At 43.7% G+C, this 20,340-nt stretch overlaps 1 protein-coding gene across 1 annotated transcript in view; it reads right to left on the reverse strand.

Moving 5' to 3' along the window:
* Window positions 1-18,688, reverse strand: part of LOC108387179 (NXPE family member 2) — a 40,388-nt gene extending 21,700 nt beyond the window's left edge. The window contains 7 exon segments of the mRNA XM_073240031.1: window positions 3,197-13,563; window positions 13,566-13,665; window positions 13,667-13,965; window positions 13,968-13,997; window positions 14,356-14,418; window positions 14,421-14,580; window positions 18,677-18,688. Coding sequence (XP_073096132.1) covers window positions 13,475-13,563; window positions 13,566-13,665; window positions 13,667-13,965; window positions 13,968-13,997; window positions 14,356-14,418; window positions 14,421-14,580; window positions 18,677-18,688 — 753 coding nt within the window. The 3' untranslated portion in view covers window positions 3,197-13,474.
* Between the last annotated feature and the right edge of the window lie 1,652 nt (window positions 18,689-20,340).

Raw genomic sequence — 20,340 nt, forward strand, 5'->3', positions numbered from 1 at the left:
AGATGAATTACCGTTGCCCTAAAAGCCACTCATTACATAACTAAGCAATACCGGGGAGACGCAGCTATAGGATCTGAGAACCAACTCCAGAAACCCCAAAACCAATTCAGAAAACTCATCCCTAAGACTCTTCCTCTAGAGCCACTCTCAGGACCAACATCTGTGTTAGTCGGGGTTCTCCAGAGAGACAGACCCAACAGGATGCGCATACACGCTCTGAAAAAGAGAGAGAAGATCGTCTACCTCAGGGAATCGTCTCGTGAGCTGGTGGCGGCTCCGAGCGTCCAGAATCCGCAGGGCAGGCCGTCGGGCTGGGGATGGGGCAGAGGGGCAGCGCGACTCTGAGAGCAGCCTGTCGGGGCAACGCCCGCCTCTTCTGGGAAGGCCAGTCGTTTCCTATTAAGGCTTCCAGCTGATGGGATGAGGCCCACCCCCCTTACGGAGGGCAATCTGCTTTAATATCGAAGTCCACTGATTTAGACATTAACCTCATTTTTTAAATCTTCACTGAACTATCTAGAATACTGTTTGAACATATCTGGGCACTGTGGCCCAGCCAAGTTGACACATAAAATTAACCGTCACAAAAGCTAACAGTTTTTCCAATGTGTTCGACTTATTTAAAAGTTTTATGATTCTAACATAGTGTAAGGAAAAGATTTTGTGTAAGTACTTGGAAAATTACTCTGTATTTTCCTAGTGTGGTGGGAAAAACGGTGAGCCCCCAGCCCCAGATGTGAGCATCCTAATCCCTGGAACCTGATTCTCATTAATTCAAGTAGCAACAAGGACCTTAGGATGAGTTACCCAGGTGAGCCAGTGTATCCACAAGTATTCTTACAGAGAGAGGCGGGCGAGTCGGGGAGGGCGAAGCAGGCGTGTGGAGCTGCCGAGGGGCTGCAAGACGTTCACGCTGGGGGTCTGGGAGGCGGAGGAGGCCGCCGAGGAACGCAGACGCCTCTAGAAGCTGCAAAACCCCACGCCCTTCAGAAGGGACCCGCCAGCCCTGCCAAGACCTTGACCTGACCCCAGAGACTAATTTTCGACCTACGGGTTGTAAGGTAATAGATTTGTTTTAATTTTTTTTATTTAAATCACTAGCTTGTGGCCATGTTACAGCAGTAAGAGGAAAGGAACACACCTAGTGATGTGAAATCCTTAGTTGCTAGGATGGTGATCTCTTGAGAGGAAGAGAAGGGAAAAGATGTGTGTGTGTGTGAGTGGGAAGGAGGGCAAGAGAAATAAATACTGTCGTCCGAAAAAGCCCTTGAATAAATGTCTAAAATGAACATACTAAACATAGCTACTCGAGAAAGCAGAACTTCAGTGACAGGAGTGAGTATATTGGGGGTTGCTCTACATTCTAAATTGTGTCATACAATATGCCATTAATCCATGCACATGTATATTATCTTGATTAGAACAAAACTAAATTAAAAGTTTACCGACATTAAGCTCTGAAAGAATTAGTAGAGGACATAGTCCAAACAGAAAAACGAACTGAAATCAGGAAGATAGATCATAAACAAGGGCAAATGGAGAAGCTAAGGCAGCCTAAATATGACAGTCAGTCATCTGGAACGTGAATCCCAGATGATCTCGATATAGATGACGGCAAGGGAAGACAATAGAAATAACTCCTTCTAAGGTTCTTGGTGTTGTTTCGGTCATGGTGAGCTATAAATACTGATTAGCTCTAAATATTAAAGTCTATGTAAAAATTAAAGGTGTATAGTAACATTTTTAGGATTACTACTAACAAGAGGAATAGGATGTAATCCTTGCACAAATAACTAAAATCTGGGGTGGACAGAACTATCTAAAGGTGTGTGAGAGAAACTAAAAGGAGGTAAGACTCTGGTGATGGGTTGAAATTTGGAAAAATAACAGTACTGGGCTTGTTTCCTGTTTTCCCTGCCTTGAGTCTCAGTAAAATCCTAGCCTGGGTGACCCAAGGCATCCGAACTCCTCCAGCCAATCTTCCATCTTCCTGACTTGAAGAGCCAGAAAAGATAGCCGGGAAAGTCGCTGGGAAGTGAGAGAGGAGATTCCTAAAACCCGGGGGCAGGGAGTGGGCCAAATGCTGTGTGCAACCTTTGACATCTCTGGCTGTCCCCAGACCATCCGTGTGCAGGGCAGAGACCAGGCAGTTCAGTAAGGATAAAGAACGGGACTGGGACTTGATTTGCCTCCCAAGGAGCAAGGCTGGCAGGTGGGGGCGCACCACGCCCACTGTGGGCAAAAACAGGAAGAAGAAAAAATGCTCGTTAGAGGAATACGGTAACAGAAGGCATGGTCCACACAAACAACATTTACAACATGTAGGATTCAGTCCCAAACTTCTCAATTTATGAATACACAGGACAATGTGACCGTTTTTGGGAGGAAAAACATCCAATGGAGACCAACCCAAAGATGACTGAGGTGTTAGAAATAGTAAATTTTGAACTATTCTCAATTACGTAAAAAACATGTGCTTACATGAAAACAGGAAATATCAGAAAAATGACACTAACTTCTAAAATGTAAACCTTAGAATGAAGATGTGTGTAAAAAGTCACTGGATGTCCTCAATAGCCAGGTGAAGAAGTCAGTGGACTTAAATATAAATCAATAGAAATTATTCAATGTGCTTTTTAAAAAACTTAGATGACCCAAGCCTCAGGGACAGTATCAAAGTCTAACATAAATGCAACTGGAATCTGTCAAAAGTTCAGAAAGAGCTTAAGTAAAACCAGTGAATCACCAACCTAGAAGTTTACTGTACACACACCAGAAAGACGGTCCCCAAACCTGGAGTGACTGCCCCACGCGTGGAATGGGGTAGTGTGCTATAAAGCAGCTTATCTAGTAAGGAGAGGGCTGTGTATTCCCCACTGTGACTGGTTGGAGTATTACAATTAATTGTAGGGAATTGGCCCGTGGTTGCCTCCTATCAACCTTGGGAAACAAGTTTTGCTTATGACTTCCAGAGGTATAAATGAGAAATGACCCATGCCAAGGTAGTCTTGCAAAATAAGTCAAATTAAGCTTTGCTTATATGACTGAACTGGTTCTGTCTGCTCAGGAAACTCCAAGGGTGGTCTCAGTTTGTCTCTTATTTGAACAATTCCCCCCCTCTTAGCATACCAAGCTAGGATGGCATCATTCTCAGGTACCACCGCTGATGTAGTCAGGACAAGAATGACATGCTCACCGTTTCTACCAGCTGAGCCATCAGGCGGGAGGGCCGTGTGGGGGCCAGGCGGTCCCCGTCGTCAGCATCTATGTGGTCATTGCTCATGTCATCCAGTTGTCCGATCCTGATGGATACTGTTTGGCATGTGAGTGCTGCTGACAGGTATTTAAAACCCACGGGAGCACACAACACCCTAGAGAGGTGAATGTGGGGTGACTATCAGGAGAATAATAGCTAAGGGTTGAAAAATTCTCCAGAGCAGAGATTCCCAGGGGCCAAGACTTGAAAAACTACATAACGGGTTATAACCAGATTCAGGTTTTACCTTTGTAAGACGATCTACAATTATTTTGGATTATGTACAATTGGATTCAAATTGTTAAGTTAGTTACATAGGCACAGCATGCTGTATCGGCAACATATCCTCAGATTACTTAGGATGGGATGAAGTAAGGGTGTTTTATTTCAGGGGGCGTTGTGCAGGGGAGCGTCCACCTAAATTAGACATCTTGTATGGCATGAGCGATCAGGTACTTTAATGAGAGGCATTTCTACGGAAATAAGACCAAAGGTTAATAGTTCAAGTAAATTACAAATTCAGTTTCTAAGTCTGGAGAGCAGGCGGTTGAAGATCCCGAGCGTTGAGCTTGCGGCTTCTCCCGGTGGCGGAATGAGGGCGGCAGCTTGGGCCTGAGGGATTTCCCTGGCCTGCGCTGGACCGTCCTTGATGTCGTCACGCCCCACATAGGGACGGGCGTGAAGGTTGTCCGTACGTGATGTATTGCGGGTTTTTTCTGAGTTTACAAGTAGGTAACACCTCAAGGATAGTTAATAGGATTACAATCTGATAATGGATACATTATAGCTTTCCAATGAGATACAATTTTTTTAGTCATCCTATTTCTATCACATGTATTTACAGTGAACCTGACCTGTAAAATAAGCCTCGCCTATTGGACTTGGCTCAGTTAGCGCCATAAATGAAGATTAGTAATTCTGTGCATATTCTCAAAGTGTGGGTAATATCCAAGGGGATTTATTGACTCTATAAGTCAATCTTAATCCTCTGAAAATTTTTGGTGATAAGGAATCTCAGATTAGACCTTTACAGCCTCTTTAGGCTCAGAAACCACGCGCAGGACGTGGCCACCTGATTCCTGCTACCAGGAGAACAGATCCTTATCACTTACGTAAATACGTATGTTGTCATGAGAAGAATACTGAGAGTTTCTGAATTCCGGAGGGATCAGATAGGGAGAAAAAAGTATTTCAACTTTGGTTACAAAGGTACACTTAACTAAATTGCTGTAAGCTATAGATAACTTAAAAGAGCAGAGAAAAAGGGGTCCTTTAAGTCTGGAAAACAAGACACTGAAGAACCAGCAATGTTTTCAAAGTCCTAACAAGTTCTAATCATCTTCATCAGGCCACTTAGTTCCCCTGCAACTCCTGTTCTGCATCGTCCTGGGTGAGCAGCTTTGTGAGCCAGTTTTCTACTGGTTCTCACTATTTAACTCTTACCCAGTTCAGTGGTCTGATCTTGGTGATCAGAAACCTGCGCTTGTCAAGAGGCCTTTCCATGAATCTCAAAGATGAAGCACTTACATAAAAGCATCAGAGTAAAACAGTAACTGCAGGTGACAAAACACTTAAAAACAGCCATAGTTAAAGATCTGGGAAGAGCTCACATACGCACAGAAAATGATACAATTGACAAGTAAATGTGGTTTATTTTCATGGTGTACAATCCTTCCAGATAATAGCTGGAGTTATGACAACATTATACCAGGATATATAGGCAGACTTTTAGGCATTTCATATAATTTCTGAATAACACAGACCCTATATAATATGATCTAAGAAGGTTAGACATCACTCTGCTTGACAATGTTCCCCATGTAGATAAATCAAATAAGCCCGAATTAACATTTGTGGGCTTTTGTTTTTGTTTTGCTGCAGTAAGAATTTGATTTGGGAAAGTTAAAAATGTCAAAACATTTGATCAAATGAAATCATGGAAACAATACCTCGTTGTCACTTTGGTTGAATAGATAAAAAGATTTCAAAGGCACATACACAAAGTTGTGTATTCTATGTGTTTAAAAAACAAAACCCAAACTTGGCTCATTAGCTCTTTTAATTAATTGAAACAGATTCAGAAAATAAGCTAGGGGAATTTATTGTCAGTGGATATAAACTGCAGGAAGCACATGTGATCTAACAAGCCTTCCCAGTGATTCTGATAGAGTGTGAGATCCCTGCTGTCAATGGAAATGTGGCATCACATACAAGGTAAGCATAGAAGATTTTGCCATGTCTCTTCACCTCTAAGCTCTATACTTGTGACATTTAATAACAGACAATAAGGAATTTGGGCTGGTTGAAGTAGATTTCAGATAGTTAGTGTGGACTATACATTTGCATGAACTATAGCATAAATAATGCTGCTATAAGACTCCAGCATAAAAGTGTAGCATAGAGTTTTAGATGGAATGTTCTCCCAGCCTCTACCTGCAATATAGCATTATTACGGCACCCTGAGGACCACTAGCTCTGTTAGCCTTAGGAGGCGGCAGCGTCTGGAGGCAGCCTGATCTAGAGTGAACAGCAAGGCCGGGCAAGCCACGGTGGTACTCCTTCGAGGGGCTTTGCGAGATTGCTTGTCAGCAGGTGTGAATCAAGCAGAGGGTTATGGAGAGGCCCACGTAGTAAGGACAGCAGACTGGCTCAGAGGCACACAGAAGACACCCACTGGGAGGGATCAGAAATAGCTGGCACGACTTTTTGTTGGGAGAGAACACAATGGAGGATTGTCAAGTTCCTGCTTGAGCTCACAGAAGGTTCGGGGTCATGTAAAATATGGCAGTAGGGCAAACACGTGTCTTTATTTGGTGTGGCCAAGTAACATTTGGGCTTCAAAGGTCTGCATGTGGCAAAGGACTGGTCAAGTGATAGGAAAAGATGGTGGAAAAAATTCAAAGGCTGACAGTTTTGCTGCGTCTGCAAATGTTAACATGCCAACTGTAAATGCTGGCTACAGCATTGCTCATTATGGGACAGAAGAGGATGTAGCATTTCCATGTCAGTCTGTTGACCCTTTATAGCCCTGGAGGGATAAGGAGAACAAGACTTCCAGCTGCAGCTCGCTCGAGGGTCAGGGGTGAGAACGCAACAGGGACACGGGCATCCCTGGAGGCACGAGGCGGCACGGGGCTGTAGCTGGGATCTGGTGCGGGGATCAGGCAGATCAGGGACGAAATCTCAGATTCTTGTGGCTCACCCTTCATGTGACCTTGAGTGTTTACTTACGTTCTTTGAACTTCAGTTTCCTCATGTCAAGTGGAATAATGGCGTCCACCCACGGGATGTGATTATTGCTATTATCTCCAACCAGTTTGACATTTTATTTTTTAGAGGAAACTTGGGAAGGTCCTTAGTTTCTGGTTTCCTCCTTCCATAGCAAGCATTACTGATAAATGCCGAGCTACAGAGAGGATAACTGGAAACAAATGAACGTCAGTCCAGAGAGGGTTCTGACCACAAAAGATGGAGTGCAGAGAAGCACTGCGGGCCCCAAGGGCACCCCACTGCTTATGACTTGGCATGGACTTCCTTCTTTCATATTTGCCTGTCATAAAATGCAAGCCATGTATTTTACATTTGAAGGAAAACCAGTTATTTTCCTTACTGATGTTTGTAGTAGTTGCCTGGGTCATTTCTACAAACCCCGAAGACTTTGTAAAACGAGAAAGCATTTGCTCACCTACCACATTAGTGGTGAATTCATGGTTTCATGAAACTCCATCTGTCCAGGGAGGCCAAAGTAAATCTGTCTCCTTAAGGAGAAGACTCGGATTTGGGGATGCAGCTGGTACGTGCTCAGGGGAAGTCATGACTGCATACGAACACAAATCCCCTTCTGAGGGTCGTCCCTGCTGAATCCCCCGTGAAATTTTACCATATTGAGTTTCTCTCTTCCTGCACAAACACATCATGCATTACTGTGTTTCCAACTCTGTGCTTTTCATACTCAGGATTTCAAGTATCCACAGTCCTGCCCTTCTCCCCTTCCTCACATGTCTTCCTCTCTCTCCCTCCCTTTCTTCCCTACCTCCTCTTTTCTCCTCTCTTCCTTTCCCCCTGCAATTCTTCAGTAAATTGCAAACTTGCTGCGAAGTTTAGGAAATGTGTTAAACACTCTCACGTACTCATTGCCCAGTTTAAGAAGTAAAAACAAAGCTCCTTGCAGACAACCCGCCTCCGATCCACTTCTCTTCTCTGCCTCCCAGAGGCAGCCGTTCCCCTCATTCCTGTGCGTGATGCCAGAATCTTACCACATATGTATGTAACTATCTACATACAGGTCGTTTTGTAGGTTTTCAAACTTTATATGCATAGTTTCATATAACTTATACCCTGCGACTTCCTTTTGTTCAAAATTTGTTTTCTTGACAAAACTTCCAATTTTTTGGTTTGCCAGGTAGATATTTAAAAGCCACCACACTTTCCTAACATAACACTGCACTGACCCGAACTAGAAGTATCAAAACGCTTCATTAAATCGTGTCCATGTGTGAGGACAGGAGAGGCCACTGAACCCCCGAAGGCTGACAGACAAGAAGAGAACCATCCGGGGCATTGTGGGCTCAGGTGACCCCAGCCAGCGGGCAGACGCAGCCCACACTTGGCTGCAGGCTGGTTCCAGCATGTCCAGGTACCAAGAGCCCAGGCAGGAGAAAGCCCTGGAACTGCGTTTTCAGGAGGTGACAGCATGGGAACAAGCCTGGCTAGTGCGGGGGGTGGGAGGTGTGACCGAGTCAGGGTGGGAGGCTGGTCAGGGCCTGTGGGCTCCGGCCGGAGGGCCATACATGCTCAGGAATGGGGGACGTCCAAGGAACCTCTAAGAAGACGCATGTGTCGGCCAGGAGGTGGGAAATAAGAGTGGGCTCCGGCCGCCCATGCTCTGAACTCACCCTCAGCATCCTGGGCAGCCCCTGACCGTGTAGGTTTTCTCCCTTGCCAGGAACAGTGCAAAGCTTTGAGGGGCTCGGACGCAGGGTACGGGCTCCATCCGGCTGTCACAGCTGGGCTTCCTCCCAGGGTGTCCCCATTAGGGCAGCCGTTTGGGTACCAGTGGGAAGTACAGGGCTTCCAGCAGGCCCTGGGGAGGGGTTGACATCAGAGGGCCAGGGGCCGGGCACCCTGGAATCCCTCTTACACCCAGTTTACCTTGAGAGGTTCCCAGGAGATGAAGGAGGCCAGGAAACTGCCGGAGAAGAGATGTGGCCCTGCCGGGGTTTCCTGAGACCCTCCAGCCACCAGAAGCAGTGTGCGTATTAGGCTGGGAGCAGCCCTTCCCCCACGCCTGGGGGACAGTGTTCATTTCTGTTCTAAACCCTTTCCCTGTACCCGTGCATCCAATGGTTCTGATCGTCACTGCCACCTCCGGTTCACACCAGAGACCTAGAATGACAAGAACAGTCCACCCAGAGCCACGTGGAGGGACAGAGGCGTCTCTCCCTGCCCCACGGCCCACGACAGCCAGGCTTCTGCCCCTCCAGGCTGCCATCCCCACGCGCCCAGGGCGTCTCTGTGTTCTGACTTTCAGAAATTGTTCAGCATTGCTCATGCGCTTCTGACATTCTTCCTTGTTTCCTAAAAGTGTTATTCATTTATTCTTTAAAAATATCATCTGTCCCCCTTTGGGTGGGCCGGGAGAGGCAGAGGAAGGATGAATTGGGGGCGTACCTTTGCCTGCCATGCTGGGAGACTACAGGGGTTCTGACATGAAACAAAGATCTGAGTATGTCACCCACGGTCATCAAAACAATAGAAGCACGAGAAGGAATCGGGCCAATCCCACCCTGACAAGGAGAAGCTGGAAATGAGCCAGGGTTTCTTCTCGGTGTGACTTGGTTGGTTCTGTCTTATGTCAGTATGAACAATAAGGAGGGACTTGAATTTGTTATAATTACCTGATGACCTGAAACAGAAATATTAACTCCTTGGAGGGTAAAGCATTTTCCCTGTAAAACCATCCTGTCATACAGGGACTTGCTTCACCATGTACATATGTTATTATTTTAAAGTTCAAAGAGGATTTGCAACATTTAGTTTTTGTCAGAGACGGATGAAGCCTGAACATACCAGTTACTCCAGGGATTACAGGTCCTTACAATCAGCAGTTTCACCAGGAAGTCCGCCAGATTTACATCCTAATTATGGGTCTCAACTGACCTGGCAATGATGGGCTTCCTCGCCTCCCTCCGCCGTAGGAATTCTGGGTATTCGTTCGTTTTCATTTCGAATATTTCCCAACACTTCTACAAGCAGGTAGAATGGAAATAATGTAATGAATCCTTGGGTACCTATTGTCTGGTCTTAATAGTGAATAATATTTTAATATATTTTTACATCTATTTTGTTTTGGCTGAAGAATTTTGAAATATATGTCAGACAAATGACATTTTACTTCCAAATATGTATGTATGCCTTCCTTTTTAAAAAAATGGCATCTCTTACATAAGGACAATGTCATCATTCCTAACAAGATTCACAGTAATGTCTTAATTTCATCGAGTGCCCCATTCATATTGAATAATTTCCCATTTGTCACAAACATCATTTACAATTTTAAACCAGGGTCCAATAAATCATCACACATTCAAGAATTAGATGTTATACCTCAATTCTCTTTACAAACAAAAAAGAAAGCTTTATTCAGGTATAATATTTAAAAAGTGCACATATTCAATGTATACAACTTGGTGGGTTTGGGCACGTGCACCCCCCATGGGGGGTGGTCACCACAATCCAGGCAATAAACACGTACTAAACACACGGAGACTCTCCCTGTGCTCTTCGGTTTGGGTTTGTTTAGGTTTTTTTGTGTGTGGTTAAAGCTCTCAACATGAGATCTACTCTGTCAACAAAATTTTAAGTGCACAATTCAGTACTGCCATCATAGGGTCTGTGACATTCCGTTTTTGTCAGACTCAGGAAGCTCCGTGCACAGCAGGTCTCTGGAACTTACTCCTCCTGCACAACTGAGACTTCAGACCCATGAACATCTCCCCGTTTCACCCCCCAGCCCCTGGCACCCATCACTCTACTTCTTAAATCTTTTACTCTAGAACAGTCATCTCCCAACGTCCCCTATTTCCCTGCCTTTGACTTTTGGGGAAAGCAGGGCAATGGGTCTGCAGAACATCCCGCCTTCTAGAGCTTTCCACCTGCTCCTCATCAGGGCAGTTGTTCTCCTGCTCTTCTAGGATTCCTGCATCCTAGGAATTAGATCTCGAGACTCCACGACATTCTGGCTCAACATTTTGGACAAAAACATTTCAGACTGCATCACGTAGGGCGGCGCACAGCAGCAGACTGTCCCCCTTCTGGCAATGCCGGTTCAGGGGGTTGCAGGCTGACTTCGAGATCGCACAGCACTTTACAGGCAGAAAGCGATCTGTGTTTGGGCACCTTGCAGATATCTGCCATCATTTTAGCACCTATTAGAATCATTATTGCCTAGACAGATAAATTCATTAGGAGTTTAAAAGCTGGTGACTTTCCAAGTCTTTCTACGTTTACCAGCCACAAGGACTCTGTTGAGAGCTTCCCTCAGTTTGAGCTGTTTGGTTTCCCTGAAATACAATTTCCTCAGGAAAAGCAACATGGATGCTTAATTCTTTTACCTTACTTTACTCCAAAAATTGGTAATTTTTCCTGTACTAGCTACCGGCAGTGATGGTAAATGAGTTTTTCTCTCCTTCCCCCTCTCCTGCCTCCCTTATAAACTCAAAGAATTCTCTACATTCAAGGTGTTTCAAACAATTGCAATCATTCCTTTCAAGGCACAGATTGTCCCGTATCTGGCCAGTGAGAGTCAACCCTGGGCTCCTCTTCAGGTAGAGGAGCCTCTGCCTTCATCCCACAATCTCTATTTACAAAGAATTAAGCATTCCATGTGAAACCTCATCCGTGGCCGCTAGAAGCCTGAACAAATGCAAGAGATGACCTGAGAATTACCTTCCAGAGCGACAAGAGGAGTGCATGGCGTCTGAGTCCTCCGAATTTTTTCTTCCTCAAGATTGCTTTGGCTATCTGGGGTTCCTTCAGATTCCATGTGAATTTGGGGACTTTTTTTTTCTACTTCTGCAAAAAATGCTATTGGAATTTTGAAAAGGACTGCACTGAATCTTAGACTGCTTTTAGTAGTATGAACATTTTAAACATACTAAGTCTTACAATCCACAAATATGGGATGTCTTTCCATTTATTTGTGTCTTCTTTGATTTCTTTTAGCAATGTTTTGTATTTTTCATTTTACAAGTCTTTCACCTCCTTGGTTAAGTTTATTCTAAAGTATTTTATCCTTTTTGATGCTATAGTAAATGAGATTGTTTCCTGAATTTTCTTTTCAGATTGTTCATCTTTAGGGTATGGAAATGCAACTGATATCTTATGTCCTACAACTTTACTAAATTCTTTTATTCTAACAGTTTTTGTGTGGAATATTTGGGATTTCCTAAATATAAGATCACGGCATTGCTTTTCCAATCTGTATGCTCGTTTCCTCATTTCACTTTTCCGATTTGCCCATTTTTCTGTTTATCCAATTACTCTGCCTACAACTTTCAGTACTATGTTAGATAGTAGTGGTCAGAGGGGTACATATCCTTGTCTTATTTCTGATGTTAGGGGACAATCTCTCAGTCTTTCCCTACTGAATATGTTGTTGGCCGTGGGCTGTTTATGGATGGCTTTTACTATTTTGAGGTAGTTTCCTTCTAGTCCTAGTTTGTTGAAAAGGGCATCGAATTTTGTTAGCTGTCTTTTCAGCGCTGAGATGATCACGTGATTTTTGCCCTTCATTCTGTAGAGGTGTGAGATGGGGTGAAAGGCATGTTGTACAGTGACAGAGACACAGTTCGGTGCATCAGAGAACAGTGATGGGTAAACTAGAAACTTTATTGTATGAGAACTAAGTTAAAGGACTTTGAGGTAGCCTTGCTGGGAAAATAACTCATGTAACGATTTAAGAGTGCAATGGTTGGAAGAATAATTAGATTTATTTTGCAAGCTTCCTATAAGAAGAATTAGAATCAATGGATAGCTTGATAGAAGGAAAAGATTCTTAATGTGTGTTCCCTCATTTATGAGAGTCCATCCTAACCTGGCTGACCAGGCCTTTGTGCTATTGTTATAATAATATAACTTCATTTCCTCTCACTAAGAAACATTCCAAACAAGGAAATCACCCCCAAGTAACAATAGTTCCACTCTTAAGACCTTGAGCAAATTAATGGAAAGCATAGATACTTTTAAAAAAAGATTTAGAAACAAAGCTTGTAAAGTCATATGAGGTCTTCTGGAGGGGATCTCACCTCACTTTTAGGGTCAGCAAGAATCAGGGTTTTAGGGTCTGTACATTGACATAATACTTAGTTTCTCTCAAGGAGCTTGAGGGTTTTGGACTGTGGTCTTTGGTTCTTAATAGGATCTAGAACAACTGGTTATCAAATTTCAAATAATCTTCTTAAGCAAGAAGACTGTTACTATGATTTTCTCCTACAAATCACATTTTCTCTAAGCTAGAATCACTTAGACAACTCCTTTGTGTGCCACACATTTCTTAAATTAAGAACGGTGAGGTTTTACTACTTCTGTCATTATACTTATCACCGGAGATATCGCTTATGTCCGGCTTCCTCTATTCAGTAGCCAAAAGGTGGGAACAATGCCGTGTCCATCACCAGATGAATGGATAAAGAAGGTGTGGGGTATACATCTAATGGAATATTATTCAGCCTTAAAAAGGAAGGAAATTCTGACACATGCAGTGACATGGATGAACCTTAAAGACATATGCTAAGTGAAAGAGGCCAATTTGAAGGACAAAGACTGTGTAACTCCACTTAGCCTAGCTACCTAGAATAGCCTAATTCACAGAAACAGAAAGAGGGATGCTGTTTCCCAGGAGCCTGGGGTCAGGCAGAGTCGAGGACCTTACTGTTCAGTGGCTACGGAGGGTCTGCTTGGGATGGTAAGGTTCTGGGGAGTCCGGGGATCGATCCTGATGATGGCTACACAATATTGTGAATATACATCCTGCCACTGAAATGTACCCTTAAAATGGATTTAAATGGTAAATTTTATGTATATTTTTCTACAATCAATTTTTTAAAATTTCATTCCTCCTACATCAGATTGCATTAAACTATCCTTCCAGTATGTGTGAGGCCAACTGAGAGGACAGCTAGTACTGGTTTTTTATAGTTAAATGTATTTACTTTTCCTTCAGTAAATATAGTTTAAGAACCTATTAATCTGATTTCCAGTCACATAGTTAGGTGGATGGGCCTTATTCAGGCCTTATGCAACAGCCCATCCTAGGAACCGATAATACCCACGTTGAGACCAATAACAACACCGTTCAGGGTGAGATTCTGAATACAGCCGCGAAGGCCGCCAAGCCCCCCTGTATCGAGTCGGATGCGTCTCCCTGGAGGCATTGGTTTTCAGGGCCGCCTTAGTCTCTGGGCTTCACAGCCTTTTGACCTCGATGGCCCTACAGACGAAAGCATTGATGGGGGGCGGTTTGAAGCGCTGGCCGAGGGTAATGACGACAATGGCTGTACCTCTGTCTGCTGCTATCCAGTCAATTTCCCATGGGGTACAGGTTTTATCTTCCACTGAGAACAGATTTTTGGCAATAAATGAATGACTATGCTTTTTCCACTGAGTCAAGATACATCTTTTGGCATCCAGAAGCACATGTGTTTTAAGGCCCCAGTTCCATGACAATCAAAATATTTTAAGGCTAATGGAAAACAAATTAATAAATATTTTAACAAAAGGAAAATGATGTAATTTTAAAATGCACACATCTGTAAAATTCTAACCAAGGGTACTTTTAGTTATAACAACACTGTTGCCTACGGGAGGGAGGGAACTTTACCAGCTGCATTAAAATCTTAACAAAATTTTTAGCTTTTTATTGGAATACAGGAAGAAAAATGGCATTTGTGAATTTAAAAATTTTTTGACTTTTTACTAAATGCTCAAATCCAAATGTCTGGCAAATTAAATACTACTACTACATTAGAAAAGAATTCCAGTTATTATAAAAGTAACCTCAGAGATCAACTACAATTTCAGAATAAACACAAAATACATACTTTCCACCACTCTCTGTAAGTAGCAAACCTGCGGACCTGGTGTGGCATCGCCCACGAGGTAAGTTTTCTCTGCAAGCAATCATTTGTCTTTTCTGTCCCATCATTTAACTGTTTTCAAAGTGCTGCGACCCGCCTTGTTTTCACAGTATGATCACTGGGAAAGGGGGTCTTCATTCCAAGCTGACGTTGCTTCTCTCTGTTCTCACTCTCTGGCAATAAAAATTCCTACAGTAAGTAATTTTTATCACCACAAATTATTTCTGAAGCCCCTTCCTCATTTCCCCCCGCCTCCTCTTCTCTCTCCAGACCTATTTCTACCCTTCTCTCTTCCACACATCTTTCTTTAAGAAGGTCATGTTAAAGGGATGAATGAAAAGTTGTCACTTTTGAGAAATCGAATGAATAATAAAAAAAGCTAATGAGTAGCCCTTCCTAGAGTTGGGATAGATTTTTCTCCTGTGGGTTCACAATGTCTCCGCAGGCTTCCCCTTGTCCCCAGGGCCACTCAGCTGCGAGACAGCTCGTCAGGAGGAGATCTGTGGCCGTGAAATAGTGGTACTCGGCAGCCCAGCTGAAGACTGTCCCCGGGGCGCCGACCTTCCTCAGACTCCTGATACACACAGAAAGCTAGAACATGTTCATGGCATGAGTGTCACACAGCGTTCATTTCTGTGCGTGCCGGAATCACATTCTCCAGTTAATCAGAGAACCCCTTAAGTGTCTCATAGCTTTGCCCAGAACTGAATATAACAGTCTCAGTACAGCCTCATGAATGCAGAGAACGGGAGGGGATTACCTCCTTATCTGAACACCATGAAGGGGGGCTAAGGTGGATACACTGGCTCAAGTCAAACTTTCCCCCAGGTAAGACTCAGGCCACTTTCATATTTTTCCACTTAAAAACCACACCTTTGTCATCTACCTATGTTGTTGGGATTTCAGGTAAAAGTTTAGGACCTTCAATTTATCCATATTGAATTCTATCAGGTTTATAAATGGCTCTAAAAAATAACAGTCTGGCACTGTCTTCTAAGAAACTACCTGACTTTTCTAGAAATTAGTGGCCAAGCAAGAGGGAAGCTACACGGATGTTAAGAGGATTCAAGTCGACTCAGGAGTTTAAGAACATTCTTTGGAGTAGAAGTTGGGCGGGGATGATGGATCCCATGAGAGAGAAGGGACAGATCCGTCTCTTCCACGGACTGTCATCTGGGTTCCTGATTCATCTGTTTCTATTTTCCACAGGGTTTAGGAATGTTCTTTGCCTACAGGAAGTCCTCAATAAACATTTGCTGAATGCATCACAAAGGCGCAATGGGTAAATGCTCTCGTATTGATTGTTGTAACTGAAGTCATTTGCTTTTTTGAAATTCACCTTTACTTAAAGTAGCAGAAACAATCACTTCTAAAAGTAAGATGGCTTTGTGTTGACCCCTGAAGTTAAAAACTAAAAAAAAGTCCATGGAAATTGCTAGTTCACAGAACACCAACTGAGATGGTTTGGCTGAAAGAGATTAGAAACCACCGAAGACACTTCCTAACTGTAGTTCATCTGAGCCATTTCACCAGTGCCTAGTTACTGGCTTTTCAGGAAAACCCTCAAGTTTAAATAGCAAAAAAAAAAAAAAACCCTGTAACATTTTGAGAGTAGATAGCTAAAATTAAAGGTTGCTTAGGCTTTCATATCTGATTACGAATAAAAATTGGTTTAAACTGATATTAAAATAATTTCCAAGAATAAAATTCCTTCTGTAAAAACCAGGACTTAAAACCCAGGAAATGAGAGAGTGAAATGGCCAATGTCAAAGAAGTAAGAATGTCCTTTAAATGGATACATTGTGAACACCGCAAGCATCAGTACAACAGACTGTGACATGTAAGACCTGGATGAAGGTAACTTCTTCATTTCAACCCCCATGTTGGGCATTCAAGAAACAGGAAAATAAACTAGGCTGATATCTGCCCAGATATTAACGTAAGAATGACTCACTGGCTTGGAAGGATTGAACCACGATATTTTTCTTTATTTTGATATAGTAAAATACTCTGGGGAGGGAGGAAGGGAGGAAGGAAAGAATCAGAACCAGATTCAATCAAGTACAACAGAGATTTTGGAATTACCAGACCAAGAATTTAAAATAACTTTAATTAGGGTGCTAAGGGTTCTAATGGAAAAAATGGGCAATGTACAGGAACAGATGGGTAGTTTAAGCAGAGAGATGGAAACTCTAAGAATGCATCAACAGGATATTCCAGAAATCAAAAACACTAACAGAAATGAAGAATGCCGTTCACAAGCTCATTAGCACACTGGACGCAGCGAGGGAAAGAATCAATGGGCTTGCAGGTATGTCTACAGAAACTTCCCAAACTGAAAAGAAAAGATGGTTAAAAAAACAAAACAGAACAGAACAGAATATCCAAGAACTATGGGACAAATACAAACATTTTAACATGTACATAAAGGAACACCATAAGGAAAAGAAAGAGAAAAGAACAGAAGAATCATTCAAAATAGCTGAGAATTTTCCAAAATTAATAACAAATACTGTACCATAGACCCAGGAAGGTCAGACAACACCAAGGAGAATAGCAAAAAATCTAAACATATCACATTCACACGGCAAAATATCAGACGGAGACAAAAATGATAGAGGCCAGAGGGATAAAAAGTGTCTTACCTGTTGAGGAACAAGGACAGTAGAGCTGCGTCCTATTCTACACACCTTATGACTATGTTAGGTTATGTGGCAAAGAGAAATTAAGATCAGAGGTGCAACGGAGGTTGCTAATCAGCTGATCTTAAAATGGGGAGAGTATCCTGAATTATCCAAGTGGGCCAAATGGGATCCTAAGAGTCCTCAAAAGTGAAAGACGGAGGCGGAAGAGGGAGAACCAGAGATGGGAGTGGGGAACTTGCGGCTGGCTTTGACGTGGAGGAGCAGAGGAGCGGCAAAAACCCAGGGAGTGAGCCCCCCTCTGGGGTGTCTGGAAGGAAATGCATCCTGGTGACACCTGACGTCGGGCCACTGAGCTCCATTCTGGAATCGTGATCTCCAGAAATGGAAGGTAATAAATTTGTACTGTTTAAGCTACGAAGTTTGTAGTAATTTGTTGCAGCAGGAGTAGAAAGCTAATACGGTTAAAATCACTGTTTTAAAGCCTTTGATGATTCCAGCATCTGCTCTCTCAGGGTTGGCAACTGTTGTTTACTCCCTTGTTAGCTGTGATTTCCCTGCTTCTTCATATACTGAATTGTTTTGGCTCATATCCTGGGTATTTTAAATAGCATGCCATGAGATTCTGGATTTTGCTTAAACCCTAGGAATGCTTTTTCTTTTTAGTTAGACAACTGATCTATTTAGGTTATGACCATAAAGTTCCAACTCACCTTGAGTGGACTCTAGTTCTAAGGTCTGTTCAGTTCTCAAAGCCTTTATGATGCCATTCAATCCGTCCCATGCACACTACAGCCAGGCGCCAGGCTGGTTCCTGGGCAGTCAGCCAGCCTGCGGTTCAATTCCCAGAGCTTCTAGCGTGTTATTTGGGGAAAGATGAACACATGCAAACTCAGAGCTGAGCCCAGAAGTTTGTTCGTCCAGCACTTCCCGGGACAGCACTTTTAAGCTCGGTCTTCTCTGAAGTCTCCCCAACTGGTCGCCTTCTCTGGGGTCCCTACTTTTGGTCCTTTGGCCAGACAAATGGGGCAGGAGGATTTCCCAGCCAGAGTGAGAAACACGTATCCTTTGCCCAGTTTCTCCATTGCTAACATCTTACAAAACTGTAGTGAAAAAAACCACACGCACACACAACCAGTGCATTGGTGCTGCTTTAGCCAAGACACACTTTCATCACAGGACTCCTTCATGTTGCTTTTTTCAGCCTCACCCACTTCCCCCCTATCCCCAACCCTCCTCTATCCCTTAACCCCTGGCCACCGTTTATGTTTTCCATTTCTATAATTTTGTCATTTCAAGAAAAGAACTAACAGGATCACACAATACATGCACTATAAACATGAGCAAGGGGAAACAAAGAATTTTGTGCCAGACCCTTCAAATTCGGCCTGTAAAGGGGAAAGTGTCTAGCAGCGCAGGACAAGATCAGCTCGACGCCACTCAGCAAAACTGCCTCCTCCTTTTAATGACCTGTTTCATACATATGTGCTTCAAATCTATAAAGGATATGTGTATATTCAATATAAATGTAAATTTACACACACACACATATATATTTCAAGTACACATATACATATAATCTATACAGACCCTAACACACAGGGTCTTTTTCAGAAGATGCCAAGATCTTCTCCATGACACACCTGATCGAACATCACCGATGACTGCGTAATCCTCCCTGTCATTTTCCAACCCACCGGCTCCTTCTCCCCACTGACCAAGGACCTAGAAGAACTCGGCTTGTCGTCTCCCTCATCACTGGAAGTCCCGACGCCCTGCAGGTGGGCCTCAGTGTCCACGGAGGACACTGCTCCAAGACCCACATCTCTGTGGCTTCCGTGTCTCGGTCCCACAGGCCTATGGGTGCTCAGACGGCAGCTGGTTTCCTGCCCCTCCACCCAACTTAGGTGGAACCACACTCTTTCCTACTTCCGATTTGTAAGCTTCTTTCCAAATAATTTAAATGTATTTAAGTATCTTTCGTGTTTAAAAAAAAACTTGCCAAGCCTCCCATTCCTCACCCTGTACTTCCACCCTGTTGCGCCCCTCCCCAGGCCAGCTGCCCGAGCGTCCCCCCAGCCCACTCCCCGCCCTGCCCCTCCCTTCTCAGGGCTCTGCCCCCAGGCCTGTGTCACCACCAGTGTGCCCTCTTCTCACTCAAGAGCTCCCCCCAGGAAATGCCAGAATTCCGGGGACGCGCTGCCGCTTAGATTCTGTGGCTGCGGCTGCCTAAGCCCCTTTCCCAAAGCAGGTCTTCTCAGCTTCAAAGCTGTGTATGCAACAGTCCACGGAAGCAACCCGCCGTCTGGATGACCTACAGACACCTCAAACATAGACTGCTTGTATCTAAGCTCACTTTTTTTTGTCCAAAGTATTTCTTCTCTTGTGTTCTATACGTTCGCACCTCACCAGTCACGCAGCTGCAGATACCTGGAATAATTCCTGCTTGACCCCACCTCTTTACCCCTCCAGTCACTCACTGTTGCTGTCAGTTCTGTCTCAAATTCACTGATTTGTCTCCGTCCTCACTGTTTGCACCTTATTTCATGTCACCATTTCTCTCACCTGGACCACTGGGCAGTATTTCGTTATTTTAACAGTGATTTATTAAGTACCTAGTATGTCAGCCACTGTTCCAGGCACTTGAGATATACCAGCAAGGAAATAAAGAAAACAATCTTTGCTCTTCTTGAGGTCAAGGTGGACAATAATCAATGAACAGAATCATAGGGAAATTATATAATATTTTGGGAAGTGAAAGGATTATTACCAAAAATGTCAGAGTAAGGGGAATGCTAAGAGGAAGGGGTGGGGCTGTTTCTAGCGGTAAATAAGAAAGATGACATTTGAGCAGAGACGTGGAGGAAGACAGTTAACTATGGCAAAGCTGCAGGAAGAGCAAGTGGAGGAAAACAGCCAGTGTGGGGACAGCCTGAGCCACCCTATGCGGGCTTCTGTGCCCTTTAATTAACTGAGCCCCACTGCGCGCTGTGCCGAGGAGAGCGGACCCTTCCACGTGTGCAAGGAGCCACGGAAGGAGATTCGAGCAGCATATCCAAATTTTCGTGTTAGAAACATAATATCAGATTCCTAAACACAATGATGATGTCCGATAGTTCTATATCCCTAATACCCAGCCCAGCACTGGACGCACAATCTATATTCAACGAATGTTTGTTGAATGAATGATTAAATCAAGCTGAGACCGGAGGCAGGGAAATTAATTAGAAGATGATTTCAGCATGGTAGACGGGAGATTACAAAAAGACTGGATTAGCGCAAGACACGGGGATGGAGGAAAAGAAGA

This window comes from Manis javanica, chromosome 6, assembly GCF_040802235.1.
Source record: "Manis javanica isolate MJ-LG chromosome 6, MJ_LKY, whole genome shotgun sequence".
Lineage (NCBI taxonomy): Eukaryota > Metazoa > Chordata > Mammalia > Pholidota > Manidae > Manis > Manis javanica.